Genomic DNA, 25,719 nt, shown 5'->3' with positions numbered 1-25,719 from the left:
AGAAATGAATATCTATCACCAGAAATAAATTCCTCTAATTCCGCGTTGGCCGAGCCGGGATTCGAACTTCGGACCACCGGATTGGCAGCCGAGCGCCAAAACCACTCGTCCAATGCTAATACTAATAATGGTAATAAGGCATTTCTATTTATCAAGAGAAAAACAGAGAAGAACAGTACTATCTTCTCTCTGTAATTAGTACGCAGTGATTCATCTCCGCCAACAGTTCTAAGATATTGTTTTCATACTAATAAAAAAATATAAACAGTTTTATAAGTATTGTATAGAATCAAAAGCTTTATAAATAAGAATATGCCAATAAATGTCATTATTGCAATGCCTGTTTCTCTCTATTAAGAATCAAAACCCTTAATACAGATTGCATAAACGGCTTCTTCTCTCTCTCTCTCTTCTCTCTCTCTCTCCTCTCTCTCTCTCTCTCTCCAAGATTCCATCATTGTCTCCTTTCAGTCAGAATTTTTGTCACTTGTTTTGTTTTGGTCATGATTTCTTCATTGCTTTATGGCGGTCAAGATTTTCTTCATTACCTTATTTCAGTCAAAATTTTCTTCATTGCCTTACTTTGGTTAAAATTTTGTCCTTTGACTAATGTCTCTCAATATTTTCTTCATTGCTTTGTTTCGGTCAAGATATTCTTCTTTTTCTTCACGTTGGTCAAGATTTTCTTCACTGCCTTATTTCAGTCAAAATTTTCATAATGATACCAAGCACTACTACACAGGGACGTACTCAATTACGTGTCTTCCATTGACCGTTTATTCTGGAAACCCAGGTCCTTCACACTTTTACAAATTCCTAAAAAAAGTTTGTTGTAGCTTCGGGAAGAAACGGGTTTAATATACGTCGAAGTCAGACAGCTCGAGTTTTATATTGAGAATCCGATTGGCTTTTTTTTTTTTTTCTAAACTGAGGGGAAATCCCTGAATTAGATATTGATTGGAGGGCTGTAGACGAAGTTGCGCCAGTCTTAGACGTTCAAATAAAACTGTAACTTTTTGGAAGTTGAATTGATAAATATTTCCTTTTTCTTTTGGTGCAGATGTTGAAATCATTCTTGTTTATATCAAGTTCTTAGAAAGAAAACATTTCTATCGTACTTCAGAAGGTCAAGCGAAGATGCAATGCATTACTGCCCAAATACAATACAACTTGTATTCCAATATTTTACTTACATTTTTATTTATTTATCAGTGTGTAAATTTATCTCTCTTATTTTCTAATGACTGATCTTCTTCATCTGCATTTTCCGTTGCCGTCTTTCAAGTAAACATCATAATATTCTTTGGAAGCTTGAATTTCCAGTGCTGGGTTTTTATGAATAGCGATCTTCATCTGAGTAATAATAATAATAATAATAATAATAATAATAATAATAATATATCTTTATTAAAAGTAATGGCTACTTCAGCAGCGTTACACTTGTAGAGATTCTTCTCTATTTTCCGAATAGCGGCTTTTTAGATGCTGCTTAAACAGGTTAGTAGAGCGCCTAGAGAGGTCATGATCAAATACAGTGTCAAAATATGTGTATATATTTGAATTTTACACCCATTTGAATATATACACCTATTTTGACACTGTATTTGATCATGACCTCTATAGGCGCTCTACTAGCCTGTTTAAGTAGCACGGAAAAAGCCGCTATTCGCAAAATAGAGATGAATCTCTACAAGTGTAACGCTGCTGAAGTAGCCATTACTTTCAATAAAGTATGCTTGAGAGAGGGTCTGCTTCCTAAATAAGGATATAATAATAATAATAATAATAATAATAATAATAATAATAATAATAAGGTTGTATCAGAACACGTTAGGGTGAAGACCTGCATGATTTTATTATCAACTGAGCTGTTTTAAATACATAAAAATTTTTCTGGTATAGTTGGAAAACAAGTGGTTATTTCAGTCATGGTTTAGTGCTGACTTTATAAGCAAATTTGTCTAGATAACTGGTGTTTTGTGTAAATAGCTTATTATTATTATTTATTTATTTATTTACTTTTTTTTATCACAGTCCTCCAATTCGACTGGGTGGTATTTATAGTGTGGGGTTCCGGGTTGCATCCTGCCTCCTTAGGAGTCCATCACTTTTCTTACTGTGTGCGCCGTTTCTAGGATTACACTCTTCTGCATGAGTCCTGGAGCTACTTCAGCCTCTAGTTTTTCCAGATTCCTTTTCAAGGATCTTGGGATCGTGCCTAGTGTTCCTATGATTATGGGTACAATTTCACTGGCATATCCCATATCCTTCCTATTTCTATTTCTAATAATGATAATAATAATAATATTATTATTATTACTGTTATTATTATTATTATTATTATTATTATTATTATTATTATTAATTATTATTATTAATCAGAAGACGAACCCTATTCATATAGAACAATCCCACCAAAAAGGAGCCATTGACTTGAAAGTCAAACTTCCAAAGAATATGAAGGTGTTCATTCTAAAGAAGGAACAGACGATAATAATGGGGAAATACAGAAAGAGGAGATCAGTCATTGGAAAAACAGATAAATTAACTGGACAGCCGATGATAAATATTCCATTTTCCAGATATCTTCCTTCTTAATGCGATGCGTTACTCTTATTTGGGTCCAGATACTCGTGTCCATTTTAACAATTTGAATGTGCAGAACTATGTATATATTAATATATTATGTATGTATGTGTATGTATATATATATATATATATATATATATATATATATATATATATATATAATATATATATATATATATATATTATATATGTGTGTATAAATAACATTGCACACAAAACACGTTATTCAACGTAAGAATTCATATTTACAAAGTCAGAAATCGTGTAATGAATCATCACCTTCCGACAGAAATGCAAGGAATTTGTTGAATGCCGAACAGATATGTGAAATGCCCGTGGCGGGGTAGTGCCGTCAGTGCACCTCACGCTGTGCACTGTAGGCATTACTGAAGGTCTTTTGCAGAGTCCCTTCCTTAGGCCACTGGCTGCAACCCCCTTTCGTACCTTTTACTGTACCTCCTCCGTTCATATTGTCTTCCTTCCATCTTGCTTTCCCCGCTCTCTTTACAATTGTTTCAACTTTATTTTCAGCGCAGAATGATCTCATAGGTCGCAGTGCTTGGCCTGTGGCCTAATTTTATATTCAATTCCAACAGTAAATGAACGAACTGTTCAGCATTTTCCGACCTACTGGAACGTAATTTATATGAACACTGTAACCTCTATTGTCACTATCACCTTTCGTATATTTAAAGATGCCAAAGCAATTACCAAGTAATTACCCATAAGGCTTCTTATGTATTTAACCGAAATGTAACATTCACGTGGGAATTTCTGTGTAAATTCATAAAACAAAAATTAACTTTAGTAAAAGTTAAGCATATCTTAGTTTTACTAGACCACTGAGCTGTTTAGGGCTGGCCCGAAGGTTTAGATATTTTGACCTGGCTAGGAACCAATTGGTCACCTAACAACGAGACCTACAGCTTATTGTGGGATCCGAACCACATTATTCGAGAAATGAATTTCTATCACCAGAAATAAATTCCTGTGATTCTGCGGACCACCGGATTGGTAGCCGAGCGCGAAAACCTCTCGTCCAACGAGGAACTATTAAATTTAGTAAACGGTTTTAAAACTATTCAATCTTGATCGATGGCTGTAAAGTACAAACTCGATGCACGCAATTATTTGCGAATTGCCACTGTAATCTATCAGAACCTTCAAACGTTCGCGAATGGTTTTAGTTGGTTTTAAGAAATGTAGGTACCCCCGTAAGGGTGTTTGCCATCTCTCTCTCTCTCTCTCTCTCTCTCTCTCTCTCCGTTATATTGATTCTCGGATTTCCTACGTCTGTTTACAAAACATTAAAAGTCACGCTTCATGATTTCTCTTTCTCTCCGCTCTCTCTCTCTCTCTCTCTCTCTCTCTCTCTCTCTCTCTCTCTCTCTCTCTCTCTGTCCCGAAGGGAGGTTAAAACTATTAGTTTTAATGAGCCAGGCTTTACTTGTATCCTCAAATTAATTTGCAGAAAGTGAATGTGTTGTAATTCCTAATTCCCCCAAATTTGATACTGTCGGTCTGTTTCATTTTGATTAACTTGTTTTGCATAACGGGGGAATAGGCTTTGCAGGCTTCAGGCTAATTAATAGTGTTGTATTAGATGGTATTAGGCTGATTGCAGCAATTTAGTGAGTTGTGTTTAAATAAATTTTTTCCCGTAATGTAATCTGAACGCGACGGACTTGTCAACTGCCATGTTTTTAACTTATATTTTTGTTGACGACAAGGGAGGATCGATCGTGCGTTTCATTCTCATATCTTTTCATCATTTCTCATTTCTTTTTTTGGTCTTTATTCCTTTTTTCAAAGACGGCCATTGTACGTCATTCGTTTAATCGAAGATCAGAATACTGTTGGATGGGTGAGTCAAGTGGAGCTATCGTCATGTCTCTTTTTCAGTCAAAGGTTTCTGTGAGAAAATGTCATTAATTTTTATATATATATTTTTTTACAATACCATAAGAATATAATCAGTATTTTTTATTTATAATATACGTGTATTATACATACATATATATAATATATATATATATATATATATATAGATATATATATATAAAATGTATTATATAAATATATATGTATATATATATATATATGTATAATATATATATATATATATATATATATATATACTATATATATATATATTATATGTAAGTAATTTCTCCTGTTAAATCAGGATACGTCTCAAGTATAAAAGGCCCATTAAAACACACTGGTTTAAAGCTCAGGAATATAGTCCTTAGCTTTAAACTGGAGTGTTTAAATGGCTTTTTTATGCTTGAGAAGTATATATACTATGTATATGTATAGTATTTATTTATACATTATATATATACATACTATGTGTGTGTGTGTGTGTATGTATGTATGTATAGTATATATATATATATATATATATATATATATATATATGTATATATATATATATATATATAGATAATCATATATATATATATATATATATATATATATATATGATATCTTTACATATACATATACACATATTCACGCATATCTTTTGAGATATAGGCAGCAGACTTTTCCTCCCAGGCGGTATTGAAACTATTTCCGTATATGTGAAAAGAAAATTGAATTTCTTCCTCTTTCTGTCCCATAACGAGTCTGGTTAGGCGCCACATTTGCCTCCAGGCTGGTGGTGGGATGCGCTCCGTCCATATCAGACACTAGCTCTCTTTTTTTCCATATTTACATCTCTTTTCGCCTTCTTTTGAAAGCTGTGACGTCTTTCTAAGCCTGGAAAATTCCCGTGTGACTTATGAGACATATGTTTCACTTTTCCCTCGAGGGTGTTTTTTTTTTTTTTTTTTTTTTTTTTTTTTTTTTTTTTTTTTTCATTACTTAGCTGGGCTGTATCGAATTGTGTGTGTGCGTGTGTTTATTTATCCAGTTAATAAATATATAACGGGGCAGGCTTTCCATCAAGCGCTCGCTGTTTGTCCTTTAAATTTCAAATTGCTCCGACCATTCAGAGACCTTATTGTTTATACTTGGAATGACTGAAAATCTGATAAATGTAGAAAGTAATTCAGATAGTCAAGGATTATGAGAAACCACACGCTTATATTCTAATCATGTTAGCGTTTCTCATTCGAAGCATAGTCAATAAGAGCGCCTCAGTTGCGTGGTTGGTATGGTGTTGGCGTCCTACCTCGATGGTCGCGAGTTCGATTCTCGGCCATTCCATTGAGGAGTGAGAGATGTGTATTTCTGGTGATAGAAGTTCACTCTCGACGTGTTTCGGAAGTCACGTAAAGCCGTTGGTCCTGTTGCTGAATACCCACTGGCTCCATGCAACGTAAAAACAGCATACAAACAAACATAGTCAATAAGGTGTCTGAATGGTCAGATCAGTTGATAATTGATGGACAGAAACGCCAGTGACAGATGCAGATCCTAGCACGGTGTTGAAAACTGGTAACAGACCTTAATTTCCAAATGCTGTTAGTGCACCTCACGCCCGGTGCACTGTACGCATTACCTAAGGTTCTCTGCAACGTCCCCTTCCTTAGGCCCCAAGTTGCCACCCTTTACTAAACCTCCATTCATATTCTCTTACTTTCATCTTACTTTCCTCCCTCTACTAACCTATAGTTTTCTTTAAAAAAATAAAATTTGTGGCGGCTTTGTCCAGCCTCAGATCTTAAAAACTACTGTGGCTAGAGGGCTGCAAATTGGTATGTTGATCATCCACTCTTCACTCATCCAACGTACTAAATTGCAACCTTCTAGATTCAGTAGTTTTTTTTTTATCTTAAGTGAAAGTTAGCCATGATCGTGCTTTCGACAACAATATAGGTACAAACATAGGCCACCGTCGGACCGTGACTGAGTTTCATGGGGCGGGGCTAAGAGTTTTATGGGCCGTGGCTGTGACCACCACCGGACAGAAAACTCGAGTGTTTACTTGCTTGTTTACCTCGATTTCCCTTTCTGTGCTGAATGACCCTATAGGTTCCATCCCTTGGTCTTCGGCCTAACTTGTATATTCTGTATAAAATCAGTTTTCAAGTTTTCGTGACAGGTTGAAGAACTGAAGAACTGAAGATCTGAAGATCTGAAGAAGAACTGAAGAACTGCATGAGATTGCTTGAGGATCTTCTTCTGTTAACAAAATTGAGAAACCTTTTGGTAAATGCGAAGAAGTCGAGAAGTTATAAGAGGGCATTTGTGGCTGTTGCAATTACATGCAATTGATTGATGTTTTGATGAGTTGCCAAGTGACCTCGAAAGTCATTCTTGAATCATCCTAATTTTCTTCTGTGGTCTGAGTTCTACGGAGATGGTCCATGGTCTCAAGATATGCTTGTATTGTTGCACTCCGGATTCATAAAGCTTTTTCCTGACAGTTTTATTAGAATTTACACGCATAAATACTCAAGATCTAAGGCATGAATCTATGTTTTAAATTTTATATATATATAATTATATGTGAGTGTGTGTATATATGATATATATATATATATATATACACACACACACACGCTTTGAAGACGAGGGTGTCACTACTAAGCTTAAGAATCCAAACGAAGGTTATAAGTGAAGATACGTATTCCGAAGCCCCGGGCGAGTTTTCGAACCTCTCACCTCAGGGTATCAGAAACGAGAGAAACGTTAGCTAACCTGGCCACGCAAGAAAAGATATGATAGGTCTATCCTGTTTCATATACGTACTTAGATTCTTTTTGTCGAAATCAGATACATTTGCTAGAGCTGGAATAGGCTTACGTTTGCCATCGGTAGCCTCCAGTATTTAATCATTTACAATTTTTAGGCTGACCTATATACTATACTATATATATATATATATATATATATATATATATGCGCACTTCAGCCTTCAAAGCAATAAACGATTAAATAGTTTGCTTCCCCAAACATGTTATTCATCTATGCTACCTTTTGATCTGTCGAAAGATTCGCCTTATCCTTTATCTGTGAATATCGTTTCAGGCTATCTCTCATCTCTCATAATTCTTATTCTCTCCAATATGATTTATCTCCCCCTTGTCTAACTCTCCACCACGTCTTTCTCTCCCCCCAATTCTTTCTCTCACTCATTTCTTTCTTTCCCCATTTACGTAAGCCCTTGTATTGGTCTGCCACAGCCAGGGCGCATTCTTTTGTGTCGTCGAGAAAGAAAAGGATTGTGTCAGGTTTGTTCCGAATGTAAAGAGACGAAATGGGCTCTGGTATAAAGTATATAGATTCCTTGTCTTCCTCGGATTTAGTATCTTCAGAGACGAGAACAGAATCCCTGAGTTTAAAGGAATCCTTCTGATGCCGCCTACTCGTTGCATTTCCCGTTCATATTTGAGAAGAGAAAACGTGGCCTTGCATACAGAACTGAAATCTTTATTTCCATACATGGCTAGTTCCGCCTGGCTAGTGCCTCCAGTACACCTCACGCTGTGTACTGTAGGCATTTCTGAAGGTTCTTTGCAGCGTCTCTTCCTCAGGCCCGTAGCTGCAACCACTTTCATTCCTTTTACTGTACCTTTCTTTCCACCCTCTCTGACAATTGTTTCATTCTGCAGATTCGGAGTTTTCCTCCTGTTACACCTTTCAAATCTTCCTACTCGCGATTTCACTTTCAGCGCTGAATGGTCTCTTACGCCCCAACGCTTGGCCTTTTGGCCTCTGTTCTGTATTCTTTTCCATGCCATTCCATTCCTGAACTGGCTGGGAAAAATTCCTGGAAAATTTGTATACTTCTTATTACTGTAACTATAGGTTAAAGTTGAACAAAATCATTCCTCTCTCTCTCTCTCTCTCTCTCTCTCTCTCCTCACCGGAATATCTTGGATCTTTTAATGAGATGTTAATTTGTTCTCCATTGGATTTAAGTTGCATAGGTGTCTGTGAAGCATTAAGTAGGCTTACCTTTGTAACTGAATTGTATTGAGAGAGTTATGTATTAGAACTACAGTTAATTTTAGTCATGTTAAGCGATGTAATTCTCCCGTCATCAAATTCTGGTTTAGTTTTAATTTGCTGTGTGAAGCAGTATTTTTGTACAGTTCACTGTTCTTATCATGTACGTTTCGTTTCAGTAAATTTTTCTTGAGTTTTATCGGTAGCCCACTGACGTCTATATTAAAAAGTATGCAAAGAAATTTCCTGCTTCTAGCTGTCTTAACAGATGGTGTTTGTGTTTTTATTGTAACGTTTATGAGAACAGCTTTGCATGGAAATGTTTTTATTGTAACGTTTATGAGAACAGCTTTGCATGGAAATGTAAACTAACCCATTATTCATTTGAAAGCTTTACTGTATAAATATTGTCTTGAGTAGCAATTTGACATGTATCACATATTAATTAAACCACTATTACTTTTATTGCTTCGGCTGTATAGAAATTGTCGTCAGCAGCAATTTTGTTCGTATCAAATATTAATTTTTTGTAATTTTGTGTCTTCCAAAACACAGAAATCGAATTGTCATCAGGGTCATTCATGTCCTTTATCTCACCATATCACCATTTGCCTCAGTGTCTGTACAGTAGTAGCCTGTCAAATGTCATCTAGGGTCAACATTTAGGTATCCCTTATCCAGGCACTATTTACCCCGTTGGGGGTAGTGCCTGTCAGTGCACCTCATGCGGTGCACTGTAGGCATTACTGAAGTTTTTAGCAGCGTCCTTTCTTTAGGCCCCTACTGTAATTCCGTTGTAACATTTTTACTGTCAGTTTCCCTTTCAGCGCTGAAAGACCTCATAGGACCCAGAGCGTGACTCCTCCCCCCTCCTCCCCGTAGGGGGTTAATGTCGTCAGTGCATCTCATTCGGTGCAATGTAGGCATTACATAAAAGTCTTTGCAGCGTCCCTTCGGCCCCTAGCTGCAACTACTTTCATTCCTTTTACTGTAACTCCGTTCATATTCTCTTTCTTCCATCTTCCTGTCCACCCTCTCCTAGCTATTGTTTCCTAATGCAATTGCTTTGAGGTTTCCCTCCTGTCACGCCATTCAAACCTTCTACCGTCAATTTCCGTTTCAGCGCTGAATGGCCTCAGTTGCCCCAGTGCTTGGCATAATGCCAAAAATCGACTATGTAAATCAAATCCAAACCAGAGTTTGACACTTGGCCTCAATTCTGTCATCCATTCCATTCCATTCCATTCCATTCCATTCCATTCCAGGGCCCCATTCATCTGTCGAACATCCTCCCCGTCTTGATGTCCACCAGCCCCTCGTAAATTGGTTGTCCCTCCGTAGCCTTCGTCTGGTTGGACTGGCAGGCACAGCCTAGGCTTCTTCTACCATTTTATATAACAATAACAAAGGAAAAGAAGAAATGTTTCTTCCGCTCTCTCCCGGAAAGTTAAGAAAGACGAACGGTGCCGGGCAACGCATTCTTCTTGTTTATTGCAGACTGGACAAAAGGGCTCTGGAATTGATTTTGCAATTCATCCAATGGGTTCCTTCCCCGGCTTTGTTTTGCTCCTTACATATGCATAGAGTACATGGCAGCGAAGGGGAAAAACTATATATCAAGGTATTTGTTTGCCAACTGCGTTTCCATATTTTGGAAGATAGCTTTTTTCTCATTGGTCGTGTATGATTTTGTGTAATATATGAGCTAATATGCTTTTTACCTCGTTTAAATTCTTTCTTACAAAATACTCTCGCTTACATTGTTAATTGTAAACAGGATATATTCTTTGGAAGTTTGATTTCAAGTCAGTGGGCCCTTTGGGATTGTTCCATATTAAGACGGTCCATCTGATTAAAGATAAAAATATCAACATCCACCTTTAGCACCGAAGCAGTAGGCCAGTGCTTCATCCGCTCTGTCACATAGGGAATTCGAGTAAAGTTAACGGATGTATAAGCTCATATGCATGGCATTAAAGCTGATCTGTTAGGGACCAGTGAGGAGGTGAAGCATATGGTTAAGAGTCGGTAGTATCTGTTGCGACTCTTTGCAAATGAAGTTGCAAGTCAGTTATGACTTACTCCTTCTGTAGTGGACTGGATTCAGCTTTGTCCTGCAGTTCAGTATTTGGAGATTCCAATTCTCGAGGGGGAGGTATATTGAGCATCTTGTATATTCAGGTGGCCAGTAGGGGTTTAGTAGCACTTCAGTAGCGTGATCGGTATGGTGTCGGCGTGCCACCTCGGTGTCGGCGTGCCACCTCGGTGGCCGCGAGTTCGATTCTAGGGTATTCCATCGAGGAGTTTAGATATATGTATTTCTGGTGATAGAAGTTCACTCTCGACGTGGTTCGGAAGTCACATAAAGCCGTTGGTCCCGTTGCTGAATAACCACTGGTTCCATGGAACATCAAAACACCATACAAACAAACAAAACAAGTAAGGTTTTAGTGCCTGTAGACATTAGAGGGTTCTATGCAGCGTCCCTTCCGCCCCCAGCTGCAACTCCTATGATCCCTTTTACTGTACCTCTATTCTTATTCATATCACTTTCTTTCTACCCTCTCGTAACAATTGTTTCATAGTGCAGCTGCTAGATTTCCCTCCCTTTACGCCTTCCATAGCTTTTTACTAACAATTTCTGTTGGAGCGCTGAATTGCCTACTTACTAGAGTGTGTATGTACACTCAGCAAGGAAACTTGAAGATACAGTTTTTTTTAAACTCTTTGGACTATAGCTATTGTTCAATAATGCCACACCTGGCAACTCCTGAAAGGGGCGGAGCTTCAAAATTATAGCGTTTGTTGCTTTCTAGATTTCCATCAAACTTTACACCATAAAGATTCTGTTGAGGTCCTATAACAACCATTTATACTTGAATGTAGAAACAGGCTCTATATTATTCGTTAATGTTGGTTTGGTAACGTCAGTTCAGGTAGCATATCGATCATCCTTTTTAAAAACCTACTGTGAAAAAAAAAAAAAAACCTTATTTCTAAGTAATGTTTGGCACTAAACTGACGTAAAATTCATATGTAATTAAAGACGTATCTTAAACAATGAGAGAAAGGTTCTAAAATAAAATGGGCAGTACTTGTGGAAATCGTGAGGAACAATAACAGTAAAGACTGAAATATTACAATAGAGAGAGAGTGCGCAAGCATAGGCCTATCGATAGAGATACTTAATTCATTATATTTGCTTTGAGAGATTGAGTGATAATATTTTTTTCAAATGTTTCAAAAGTGTGGGGAGAGAGAGAGAGAGAGAGAGAGAGCGCAAGCATAGGCCTATCTATAGAGATACTTAATTCATTATATTTACTTTGAGAGATTGAGTGATAATATTTTTTCAACATGAAATAGTCAAATGGTGTTCCTTAAAATTGGAAGAGAGAAAATTAGAGAGAGAGAGAGAGAGAGAGAGAGAGAGAGAGAGAGAGAGAGAGAGAGAGGAGTGGGAGGAGCAAAATCTGCTCATGTGAAACCCTTAGGCCTCATATAACTACTTAATTTCATTATATTTTCTTTGGGAGATTGAGTGGTAATATATATATTTTTTAAAGTATGTTTTAGAAGTGGAGAGAGAGAGAGAGAGAGAGAGAGAGAGAATGATAGTACTGGTGACGGACTTGACTTGTGACGGGGGAAAGGCAGAAGAAAATATAATGAATTAAGTATCTCTATCGATAGGCCTATGCTTGCGCGATATCATATGACTGCCAAGATCGTGCTGCATTATGCTAGATTAAATTTGAAGGATCATAATATTCAAGTTAATTCTCTAAGAAATTCATACCCTAATCTTGATTACATTCGACAGTTGCCTTGGAAAATTTTAGACACAGGGCAGTGCGGTCATCTTGCTTTCTTGATATAGTCTTTACTTTTGAAAATCAGGTTTCATCCACAAATCATTTACGAAAAAAGCTGTGAAGTAAAAATATTTATTTGGCAAAGAATGCAGTCGTGTAGGGCTGTAGGCTGCTACGAACTGCTTTGTAATGGGAGCATATAGCCAGCCCCTTATTCTATATACCTTGATAGCCAGAAAATCTTTGAGCTAACATGCTACTTAAACCTTGATTAAGATTTATGTTTAAAGACAGTAGCTTTGTAAACAGCAACCAGCATTCGATCCATGTCAACGTCAAAGTAATCAAAGTGTGAAATCCGTTACGTTAGCCAGTATCCAGTACTTGCGCTTTCTTTCCCACTTGAAGTTTAGGGATGCTCCTCACATCATAGAAAACGCTCTTGAGGATGAAACTAGATTTGGTTCAAACCTACCTTAGCCGTCACAACATTGAGTGCCATTTGACGTCAGCTAACTTTAATTGCTTTGGAATACAAACATAAGTTTGTAGAAACTAAAATCATTGCATTCACCACTTACGATAATGCAATATATCCCCGCTCATGAAGCAAAACTAGTAAATATTGTCTTTGTGATACATAGTACTAAAATCAGAAATTCACATTCTATCTACCAGATCTCTAATTAACGAATCCATCTGAGAAATTCCAATTACTTCGACATATATCGTGTTTTTAAGTATCTGAACGGTTGTGTTTTGCAGTTTTAACCTATATGATATAATTTGCAATGTATTTTCATATTCTAGAGTAAATTTAGTGATATTATGTCTTTTCAGTAAAAACAAATGGGAAATTGGATAACGAAAGCTATGAAAAACTGTATCTTCAGTTTTCTTGTTGAGTGTACGTCGTAACAGTATAATGTCAGAACATTATTACCATACGTTGTGGTGCATTGATATTATGTAAATATATTTATGCAGTGTATGTTTAGAAGCTATTTCCTTGTATCTGATATCTTGTTACATCACTGTACATTCCATTTTAATTTTTGGTTTAGTATTTTACAGTTTTCAAAGGAAAGTTGGATTACTTGAACGTGAAAAGTCACAGGATAAATCTGCAGTCGTCCCTGTTTGATGACGCCAGGTTCCGAGGTCACTGGTCTTTGATATTTTCTGCCAGGCTTCCTTGGTCTTTGGCTAATATTTTCTCACGTGGTCTGTTTGAAAAGGACATACTATAGCTTGTTTTAGCTTGCTCCTTTTTTCGCTTACTCGGGGAATAAGTCTACAAACTACTTTGTTGCTGTTGTTCTTGTTGGGGGAAGGGTTAGGAAAGCCCTATGGAAAATCCTAAAAGAGTTAAAGATACAGGACATTTAGGATGGGATATTTATGATTTACTTATTAGAAGGAAAATGGAAAAAATAAAAAAAATGTGCAAGAAATAGCATGAGAGAGAGAGAGAGAGAGAGAGAGAGAGAGAGATGAGAGAGAGAAGAGAGAGAGAGAGAGAGATTGATGTATTTCTATGCAGAATAATAATTGTCCCTTGAATCCATCGTTTTTGACATGTCCTCCATTGGCACATTGCTTGCCAGTCTAAGCAATACTGAAAAATCAACAATAAGGAGGCCTGAGAAAGTCCTGTATAAGATAAACGCAGCTGAATCAGCCATTTATTTCAACAGAAGTCGTTTAAAAGGTCTACTTCCCAATAATAATAATGATAATAATAATAACAATAATAATAATAATAATATGTTTTATTAAAAGTGGTTGCTGGCGTTAATTTTATAAAGGTTCTTCTCTATTTTTCTAATTATTGTTTTCTCATTGTTGCTTAAACTGAGATATGTCAACCGAAGGTTGACATATCTCAGTTGAAATATGTCAACCTTCGGTGCGTTGCTCACCAGTTTAAGCAACAATGCGAAAACGATAATTAGAAAAATAGAGAAGAACCTTTATAAAATTATCGCAGCTGAGGCAGCAATCACTTTGAATAAAACATGTTTAAAAGAGGGTTTACTTCCAGCATACAATAATAATAATAATTAGCTTATCTACTATATAACGAATAACTAAAGTCGTGTCTGTCGCCGCTGTCACATTGATTTACAAATCGTGGAAAAGCAGTAATTAAGCCATTAGCTATTCACCCTCGTGACCTTTTTCTCTCTCATCCTCGGTTCTAACTTTTGGCTCCATTAGCAAACATTCGACTTCATCCTCAATGTTGTTGATAAACATGAGGACAGGCCAATCAGAAGGATATCAGCCCCCGTGGCGAGGTAGTGCCATCAATGCACTTCACGCGGTACACTGTAAGCATTACTTGAGGTTCTTAGCAGCAACCTCTTTCACTCCTCTTTCTTTACCTCCGTTTCATATTATCTTTCTAACATCTTCCGTTCCTCAACCCTCTCCTGACAATTCGATTTAGGGCGCGAATCCGAGGGTATCCTCCCGTTACACCTTGCAAACCTCTTTACTTTCCATTTCCAGATGAGCTCTGAATGACCTCTCAGGTCCCATTTTATATTTCAAAAGCTTCAGCTGCTGACATTTATTATTGCTGTATTTGTTCAGTTCTTAGTTAATTACAAGCTAGCTTCGCTTATCAGTGATACGGATGTAAATTATTTTGCCATTGATTGCAGACATTATTATTATTATTATTATTATTATTATTATTATTATTATTATTATTATTATTATTATTATTGTTATTATTATTGTTATTATTATTATTCAGAAGACGAACAAGCCCACAGGGCCATGGGGCTTGAAATTCAAAATTCATCTTTATTAGAAAGATGTAACAGAAGATATGGCCAATACAGAAAGAATGGCTCATTAAAAAGAAAAACTAAATAAACAAATTAATACGTATCCAATGTAGCTCTTGATCCTCTTTCCTTGTCTTTTTCGCTCAAAGAACATTCTGCTAAGATTACCGAACTGTAACCCCGCCCTCCCTTTGTATAAATAATCCTCTCACCCTCCCTCTGATTCAGTGTGAACTTGAGAATGGAAATGAACTAACTAAAGTTCTTGTTCCAAGTCCACAGTTTCACTCATCATTCTACAGTGGATTGAAGGAAATTGATAAGTAAATGGAAACAAATTCAAGTACATTATTAAATTGTATTGGGGTAGTAATGCATTGCATCTTCGCCGTTCCACAGTACAACGGCGTGAGGAACTGAATAGCTTGATAACAAGGCACATTCACCGCATACTGGTGCTGCTGCCGCTCAGCGAATCCGGTTGCTCTCGGTAGATAAACGGGATCAGGGATCAGTTGTGAGTGTGGAAGATCTCTGTTGGAATACAACTTAAGAAAATTGATGACAAACAAGAGACTGTCTGTCGATGGTCCGTGACATAACTATTAGGAAACGGAAACCTACCACCACGAACCACTCGTCTTTAAAAGAGATAAACCTCTTGCAGAAGCAGACATCCACATGACTCTGTTCGTGCTTAGAATGACTCATGCATCATTCATGATATTTTGGGGTATCGTTATGGCCATTTTCGAACTTAAACCTCTCTCTCTCTCTCTCTCTCTCTCTCTCTCTCTCTCTCTCTCTCTCGTCAGCGTTTGGAATATAATATGCTTGTTGACCTAAGTATTGCACTTAGTATTTCGAAGATAAAATACTTTGTTTATCGCATTTATATATGATATTATATATATATTTGTTATTTGTATATGTGTATATACATGTAAATAAATTCTTCTGTTAAAACAGGATACATCTCAAGTATAAAAGGCCAATTAAAACACTGGTTTAAAGCTAAGGACTGTAGTTCGGTGGACTGACTTCCACCCTTATCAAGTAGTAAATGACAGGAGTTACATCAGCAAAATATATATAGTGGGAGATATGCCTGGGGTCACTGCTAAGCCAACGTTAGTTCTGTTCATTTCTTGATCCGCTTCATCGTTTCCTTAAGGAAGATAGTGTCTATATGATCGAGTCCTAGGCTTCATTGGAAATGTTGATTCTATTGTCTTGTTTTATCAGTGAAGATTCTACCATCTGACTTTTGTATCGACAGCTGCTCTTGTATAAAATTTGGGATGAGTTCCAGTCCATAGTATGATTCGTGTTATTTATATGATGGAAAATTACCGAACTATGCTGTCCATATCTAACTGATCGTTTATGTTGAGTCAATCTTTCGGAGAGAGATTTTCCTGTAGAACCATAGTATGACTTATCACAATCCCTACAGGGGTGGGGGGCGTGTTAGTGTTGTCAGTGCACTTCATGCATTACAGTATAGTCATTACTCAGGGTTCTTTGCAATGTCCTTTCGGCCCCTAGTTGCAACCTCCTTCTTTCCTTTTGCTGTACCTCCTTTCATATTTTCTTTCTTTCATATGACTTTCCTCCTCCTAAGAACAATTGATTCAGAGTGCTACTGCAAAGTTTTCCTCCTGTTAACCCCTTTCAGACCTTTTTACTGTCAATTTCAGTTTCAGCTGAATGACCTCATACGTCCCAGCTCTTGGTTTTTGGACTAAACTCTATATTCCGATTCCAAACACTGAACGATAGAGCAGGACATGATAGCATATTGTTCTGTGATATTGGCCTTTTTTCAATACATTACATTGAGGCATTAAGAAGCAGGTTTAACTATATAATACATGACCTCTTATTGGTAGAAGTTTACACTCTCTTGGAAACTGATGTTATATCTTCTGTTTGCGAGTGTGTGTGTGTGTGTGTTGGAAGACTTTGCTATTCACTTATCCAGTGTGAGAATTCACGTCCCTCTTCTCCTTCATGACACAGCGTAAAAACCGAGGTGGAAGATTCTCGCCCCAGCTTTGTCTACCGAGTAATAAGGATATCATGAAGGCTTGGGGTGGGGGGGGGGGGGGTTGTTGGAATGGAGAGACGGACGCTTCATTATCACAAAAGGACTTCAATTGAAGTCGGAGCAGTTTCTTCAATTAAAATTGTAAAACTCCAAAATTCCAAATGAGATTCTGAATTCTTTTACGTCCCCATTGTCATCATTTCTTACTCGAGGGGATATTGCCGTCAGTGCACCTCATGTGGTGCACTGTAGGCATTACTTAAGGTTCTTTGTAGCTTCCATTATGCCCCTAGCTGCAACCCCTTTCATTCCTTTTACTGTACCTCCTCTCATATTCTCTTTCTGCCATCTTACTCTCCTACCTCTCGCAGCAATTGATTCATAGTGATCTCACAGGTCCCAGCGCTTGGCCTTTGGCCTCAGTTCTATATTTATTGTATTGTCTTCTTGCTTTCTGTGTAGGTTTGCGATAGTGATGCAGGTGCTCTTATAAACTGTTTTGGTATTATTATTATTAATTTTTTTATATTTTTACATTTTCATTATTTAAAAAAAAAGAAAATTCATCTTTTTATTACTTTTTATTTTACTCTCAATTTTTTGTAATTTTTCAAATTCTTTTTTTTTTTTTTTTGTCATTTTATTATTTGCAACTTTTATTCTTTTTAAAATTTTTCTTCAAATTTTTATTATTCTTGTTTTTTTTTTTTTTGTTTTTTTTTTTTATCATATTTCACATTTTTGTTATTATCTTTTTATTACTTTTATTGTATTTCAAATTTTTATTATTTGTCCTTGTTTTACTGTTCGACCTATATTTCGTTTCTTGTTGTTGTGGGCGGTTATACTATTTCTGCTTGAAAAAAAGTATGGTTTTTTCACTTATTTACTTCAAGAGACAATAGAGGAGTGGGAAAGATATTGTCATTATTTTAAGTGTAGGTATAATAAGTTTCGCTTACTCGGGGAGTAAGCCTACAAAGAACTTACATGTTTTTGTTGTTGTTGTTGGGGTGGGGGGCGTAGGAAAGGTCTGTGGAATAGCCCAAAAAGGTCGGAAAAAGTTGTTTCGCGTTGAGTGAAAGAGACAGGAATTTTAGGATAGGATATTTATGATTTATTTATTAGAATGAAAATGTAAAAAATATATAATGTGCATGTTAACACTACAGAACAATTATTTGTAATGAAATATAGCATACGTATTATAATTTCGTTGGCGAAACTACGCTCTATTTGACCGTAGATTTTAGCACGCTGGCCAAGTAAGCTGGAGGTCGGATCACGCCTTGTTTTTATATGGACTTTTATGGATGTGGAAGTTAGGGATGTCGTTGCTGGTTAGTTTGCTATATAAACTTTGAGATTGATTCATAGTGTAATTGCTTTGAGGTTTTCCTCCTGTTACGCCTTTCAGACCCTTTTACTCTCAACTTTCGTCTCACAGCTGAATGATCTTACAGGTCCCAGCGTTTGACCTTCCTGATTTCTATCTTCTGTTCTTTGTTCCTACTGCATAAGATATGGTGGGATGGTGAAGAAGTTATGGTGTCTGAGAGGATTGGATTCTTAACTTGTTCAGTGTCAGTGTTGATTTTATGCCTAATTTTCCCATAAACTAGAATAATATATCTTAAAAATATCATATATTTCTGATGATTGTAAATGGCTTGGTAATTTTTTAAAATTATTTTAATGTTGAATACCTTCCTTTTCCATTAAGTAGAATAGTACATTTATAACTTCGAAACTTCATATATTCCTGATGAGTGCGAAGGACTTTGTAATTTTGTTTTTATAAAAGTTTTATGTGAAGTAAGATAAAATTAACGAACCAGAGCAAATAAGATATGAAGGGAAAAAAACTAACTTTGAGAAGAAGGAAAGGAAGAAAATACACGGAGAAACACTTTGTTTTTGCCAGAAGAAGAATAAACGAAAGAAATATACGAGAAAGAAATTTAATTTTTTGCCCTCGATGGGAAGATTATTTTTTTTTTGGGGGGTTGGGGGGGGTAGTGGTTAGTGCAATGTCCCATAAAGACCTTAAGAGCTCAGTTAATAGGTCTGTCTGCCTCCTTTCATTAAGGATTAACACCATTTTATGGTGGCGGGTTCTACGGTAAAGGCAGCGCTCGTATTTTCGAGGGAAAAACGTTTACTGGTATTCCCCTTATGGGAGGGGGATGGGGGAGGGATGGATGGGTAGCGGTGGCAACCGCCCCTTTTCATCCCTTTTACTCTACCTCCGTTCGCTATTCCTCTCCCATCTGACCTTTCCTCCAGCCCGTCTCCTAACAGTTTTGATTCACAAATGCAACTGCTTTGAGCTTTTTCCTCCTGTTACACCCTTGTGAACATTCTTGACCAGTGCAGTTTCCCTTTCAGCGCCGAATGACCTCATCATGGGTCCCAGCGCAAGGCCATTTTGGACTAAATTCTATACCAATCCGGTTACTGATTATTGGTGGTTATTGTGTTTATTTATTTATAAGTAAGTCCAGTTCATTAAATCGAGAGCAATAGAGTACTTTGTATTTAACAGCGTTCAAGATTACAGATGGGGTTCTTAGTTCCCTCGCTGCGGACGAGTGCTTTTCGGCGCTCGGACTGCCAATTCGGTTCCGCCCGAAGTTCGAATCCTGGCTCGGTCACCTAACGCGGAATCAGAAGAAATTTATTCTGGTGATAGAAAATTCATTTCTCGATATAGTGTGGTTTCGGATTCCCACAACTAAGGCAATAGGTGCCGTTGCATAGGTGACCAATTGGTTCCTAGCCAACGTCAAAATATCTAATCCTTCGGGCTCCAGCCCTAGGAGAGCTGTTTATCAGCTCAGTGGTCTGGTAAAACTAAGATATACGTAACTTTAACAGCTGGGTCTTGCACTGAATATAACTTTGGAGGTTCAGAGGTAATGAAATGTGGGTGGAAGTTACCGTAGAGTTTTGAGACCGTATCGAAACGTGTGAAGTGCTTGAATGCTTCTTCAAAAGTACTTCATAATGGTCTTTTCGTTCTGTGAGTTATGTTTTTGTATCGTGTTTTCGCTTACTCGGGGAGTAAGTCTGCAAATTACTCTGTTGTTGCTGTCCTTACTGTTGTTGTTCTTGTTGGGGGTTAGGAAAGGTCTATGGAAGAGCCTGAAAAAGGCTCGAAAAAGAGGTTTTTGCATTGAGTTAAAGACAGGAATTTTAGGGATAGGATATTTAATTGATTCCTTATTAAATTAGAAAATGAAATATTGAAAAATAAATAATATACCATGTTTAAAACAAAGCCCACAGAAAAATAATTCTAAATAAAATATATTGTGATTTTATTTTAATTTTTCGTTGGTGAACTAAACTACGCACGTTATTTGGACCGTAGAATTTAGCACGGCAACGTGAGTAAGTTGCAGGTCGGAACACGCCTTGTTTCTCAAGTCAGGGTCTCGAAAGACATGACTGAATATATATGTTACAGTAAGATTGTGAAAAGCCCTGAAATTTTCAGGGATTTCATGAAATCACCAATTCACTCAGGGTAGCCATGTTTAGTACTAGTCCCTCGGGGATCAAATGTTCCCAAATGATTTTTGTGATTTCAAGAATTCTCTGAAAAATTCTGCGATGTCGTGAAACCCTGGTTTTACATCTTATTGTATCATATAGCAGTAAATATCAATAACACGGGGTTATTCGTCCTATTGAATTAATCAAAGTACAGGTTATATAACGTATGCGTACACCCCAATACTGCTTATTTGTAAATGCTTTCTTTTTATGGCAAGGATGTCTTTCAAATTTGGCAAATTCAAATTTCCAACGTCCAAGCGAAGATGCAGTGCACTACTACCATGATTCTATTCTCCTTGCAATTTAAGACGCTTTTAACTATTTTTAAAATTCATTTATTTTTTCTTTTTTTTATTAGATGAGATCTCATATTTCTGTATTTTCACTTTACGTTCTTTTCTTACTTCCAATAATGAGAAACATATATAAAATCGAGATGGCTATGTCTAAAATAAAGGTAATGACACGGATCGAAAATGGAAAACAACGGATCGTCCAAATGATTAAGAACAACGCTTGATGGCTGAAGTGTTGATCGGGGAAAGACCGTGGTTAGGGGTACAGTACAACAGTAACGGTTGCGGTGTTGATGATTTCACATCTGCTGTAGCGATTTCCAAGCCTGTATGGAAGTTTCAAGGGCAAGCGTTTTCAGTTTCATAGCCTCTTTTGTCCCGTCCCAAGCACTTGGTTAGGTGTTTTCACCAGCGGTGCCGGCCGTTGTTCAAAAAAAAAGTCCTGCAATTTGTACTTTTCCACACAGCTGGAAAGTGAGACTTTTATGCTTTTCGTTTAACCCCAGTATTTTTATTTCACTCCGATGTTTTCAAAAGGTATATCGCAAGAAAGTAAATAAAAGTAAGCGTTCGAAGCTGAATGTTTTCTAAACACATTAACCATATTAGACGGGCCTGTACTCGCAAATACACATACAAAAATTAGACATACAAAAATGTGTTGATTTGTATACTATATCTATATTATTATATATATATTATATATATATATATACAATACATATTAATATATATTATATATATATATATATAGATAATATATATATTGTGTGTGTGTGTAGATTGTGTTGTGGTGTGTGTGTGTGTGTGTTTTGTGTTTGTTTGTGTCGTTGACATTTAGGCTTGATCGCTCCGTGATGTTGCAAAACGAAAACTCGCGACGACGAGACGTTTCCTGCAAGATCGGAATTCCCGTGGAATTTGCAAACTCGTATGCCCGAGTTTCCATGGAATAGCAAAATATGCCTCTTCTTTACCTTGCCATGAATATGTGGACTGGGAACAGGCATTAGAAGAATTGCGATGCTCTCCACACTTCGTATTTGCTTCGTTTTCTTTTTCTTGGTCTCTTCTCCACTTCGTTGGGCTAAACAAGATTTTGATGGATTAAACATTAAACGGATTGGCAGTCCGTGGTTGGTAATTCATTTCCCAGTACCTGAATTTTTACCATATAACGAGCGCTAACGCATTCTTTCTCATACATGTAATAATATTATTAACTATTTTTAACCAGACCACGTTGCTGAATGTCAGCTCTCATAAGGCTGGCCCATACATGTAATAAATATGTAATGAATAACTATTAATATGCATTTGAAGCTATAATAATAATAATAATAATAATAATAATAATAATAATAATAATAATAATAATAATAATAATGTTGAAGCAAAGAACATAGTTATAAATATGTACATATATAAAGTTAAATCTGTACAGAGAGATTTCGGGAAACTATTTGATTCCTTTTTCCAGTCTGGTGTTGTGTTGTAAAACCATAGCCCAAGTAAACGTTAAAAGACTTGGGTTGTGTTTTTACATCACCGCACCAGATTGAAAAACGGAACCGAACAGCTTCCCGAAATATCTCTGTGCAGATTTACTTTTGCGTAATTGGGGAGTAAGCCTATAAACTACTTTGTTGTTATTGGTGGTGGTGTTATTCTTGCTGGTTGTGGGGTGGGGGCGGTTAGGAAAGGCCAATGGAAGAGCCTAAAAAGTTCCGAAGAAGGTGTTTTGCATTGAGTCAAAGATACAAAATTTTAGGATAGGGTATTTGATGAGTTTAATTGTAGTTAGTAATGAAAAATGGTGAAAAAATAAACTGGGTGTATGGTAAACAGTGCAGGAACAATTATTTCTAATAAAGCGTTTTTATTTTTTATTTTAACTTTTCTAATTTTTGTGAAACAAGGCTCTATTTGACCATAGATTTTAGCATATTTTAATTTACTTTAAGTTAGGAATATAATGTTTACAACTTATACGGGAAGGGAAAATCTTGCACGCAGAAGGAGTAATCTGGAGATCTGATCACGCCTTGTTTAATATTGATTCCCCTTTTTCAATTTCGAATTGATAAGAGGAATCAAGCAGATTCCCAAGAGCTCTCTCTATAGATATATTTTCTAAATATAAAAAAATTTTGTGTTTTTGTTTTAAAGTCATACAATGACTTGTGGATTGGTTTCTCCATCAATTGCTAATTTTCGAGGATTCGGAAGGGGTTACTTTTAAACAAATCTATCTACATCTCTTTATAGTTCCTGTCGTCTTGGACAGTAAATAAAAAAAAAACCTTTCGTTGTTAGATTTGCCCTCCCCTAAAAAGCCGAGTGCCACTTGTTTTTTTTAATTTTGTTGGAAATAAAGTAACTAAATTAATATATAACAGTTTTTTTCTTTTTACTTATTCCTTGTATTGTCATTATAATTACCCATTATTCTCCGAAACGGGGTAGTGCCATCAGTGCCTCTTATATGGTGCACTGTAGGCGTTTATTTAAGGGTCTTGACCAGGCGTCCTATTTCAGATCCCGAGCAGCAAACCCCTGCCATGTTCCTTTACTATACATCCGTTCCTTTTCTTTTTTTCTTCCATCTGGACTTTCCACCCTCTCTTAACAATTGTTGTTTCATAATGCCAAGGTAAGAGGTTTTTCATGCCTGTTACAACCTTTTCAAACCATTCACTCTCAATTTCCCTTTCAGCTCTAAATGACCCCACAGGTCCTAGCGCTTGGCCTTTGGCCTATATTCTATATTCCATTCCATTAACCCGCCCCCATTTAGAACTGCATTTTTGGTTGTTTTTGAAGAGGGGGGGGATTAATTTGTGATATTGGTTATTTTTTAATTAGTCAATTATATTTTTGTTTCTCTTCCGTTGCAGGCGTGGGCAGCAGTCAGGAAAATTGAGGTCAACCCACAGATGGGGTTCCCATGCGGAGGGTCAGTTCTACCCAAAAGCCGCCAAGTGACCCCTCATTCATCGCACAAAGATCCGTGTCCTGGAGAAACGGTTCGGTGGGATTCAAGGTCATGGCGTTAGTCCGTGTTCTTTTGAGGACAATAATTTTTTGTTTATCTTTTTTGTTTTTCTGCTCTTCCTTAATTGTGCTCTCTTCTCTGTGTGTTACTTTTACTCCTCTTGCTCCTCAAAACTATAATAGATTCAACATCAAACCGTGTCATCTGACGTTCAGGGCCCGTCCCTTAACGACGTTTCTTGATTGGTTCTGTTGATAAGCAACTCACAGGCTTGAAAACTCGTCAACTCTCTCGAGAGAGTTCACATAGGCGCCGTATGTTAACGTTCCCCACCGCCTCCTGGGGATTAAGTCTTAACCAAAAGTTAATCCCTCTGGAGAGGTGGAACATACAATCCTGCCTAACTGAACTAACGAGAGCGACTGAGAGGTTTCCAGCCCAGTGGATTGGCTTATTCACTCAAAAAGCCAACAGGAGCGTCGTAAGGGACGTTGCCTAGACGTCATGATGCACGGTTGATTGTGAATCAACTATAGTGGGTGCAATAATTGGGTTCATAGGGAACGTAATAAAAATAAAAATAAATCCTTCCTGGACATCCCTAGGAGAGCCTGTTAATCAAGCCCCCTCAGAGGTCTGGTTAACCTAAAATAGACTTCATTAACTTATTTTTTCTGCTGACCAGTACTGTATCAGTGGATTCAAAGGTCATAGTTCAGTCCAGTCTTTGAGACTTTTTTCTGGTAGCCTTTAACCATTCTCTCCTCTCTTTATTTTGTTTGAACCCTTTTACTTCTTCTAATGAACAAAGGCATTAATCGTTGGAGGAAGTTTCCTTGAATTTCAAGTCATTGGCCCCAGTGCTGGGTTTGTTCCATATGACTATAGGGTTCAATCCTCTGAATTCAATAATGAATAATAATAATAATAATAATAAATAATAAAATTAATAATAATAAATAATAAGAATACTCAATAATAAAATATTTAAACTGAAACTTTTTTAGAGCCTTTCGGACCTGTATTCAACTTCAGAAAATCGATTTTTGCTTAGTCATTATGTTCTGCGTAAAATTCGTGTATCAATAAGCGGTTTTTATTCGTAGGGGGTTAGTGCCGTCAGTGCACCCTCATGGCGGTGTTCACTATAGGCATTAACTTAAAGATTTTCTTTGGCAGCTTCCGCCCTTAGGCGGCCCGTAGCAGCAGCCCCCCTTTCGTTCCTTTGACTGTACCCTCCCGTTCATATTAATCTTTTTTCCCTTCGCGCTTTCCACCATTTCCTTGACAATGCTTCATAGTGCATCTGCTTTGAGGTTTTCCTCCTGTTACATCTTTCAAACCTGCCTACTTTCAATTTTCGTTTCAGTGCTGAATGACCTCATAGGCCACCAAAACTCTATAATTCCATTCCATTCCCCACTTGTGAGGTACTTGACTGCTAACAAAAAAACAGGGAGGATTTTGATTTTTGCTTTTTTCCACTTCCGGTTCGTGTGGCCTCTTCCCGGGATTACCGATGTTTTTTCAACGTCTGTTAGACGTTAGTTGGACTGTTAAAGTCTCGAATGTCAATGGCTGAAATTTTCCCACTTGCCAAACAACACACTGGGGCCTCCCGTTGCTCTTATCGGTATCGGCCTTCATCTTGAAGCTGACAAATCGATGAGGGTTGGTTTAAGAAAAGGTCATGCATCGATGTCTCCCTCCTCCT

General features: G+C 37.0%; 1 protein-coding gene across 1 annotated transcript in view; it reads left to right on the top strand.

Annotated features, from left to right (window-relative positions):
- LOC135212239 (uncharacterized) overlaps positions 1–23,933 on the top strand; it is a 790,449-nt gene extending 766,516 nt beyond the window's left edge. The window contains exon 6 of the mRNA XM_064245682.1: positions 23,908–23,933. Coding sequence (XP_064101752.1) covers positions 23,908–23,933 — 26 coding nt within the window. The remainder of the gene's footprint in view (positions 1–23,907) is intronic.
- The last annotated feature ends 1,786 nt before the right edge of the window (positions 23,934–25,719 follow it).

The sequence above is a fragment of the Macrobrachium nipponense genome, chromosome 40 (genome assembly GCF_015104395.2).
Source record: "Macrobrachium nipponense isolate FS-2020 chromosome 40, ASM1510439v2, whole genome shotgun sequence".
Taxonomy (NCBI): Eukaryota; Metazoa; Arthropoda; class Malacostraca; order Decapoda; family Palaemonidae; genus Macrobrachium; species Macrobrachium nipponense.
Note: the sequence above shows the minus strand (reverse complement) of the source record. Positions and strands in the feature narration are given on the sequence as shown.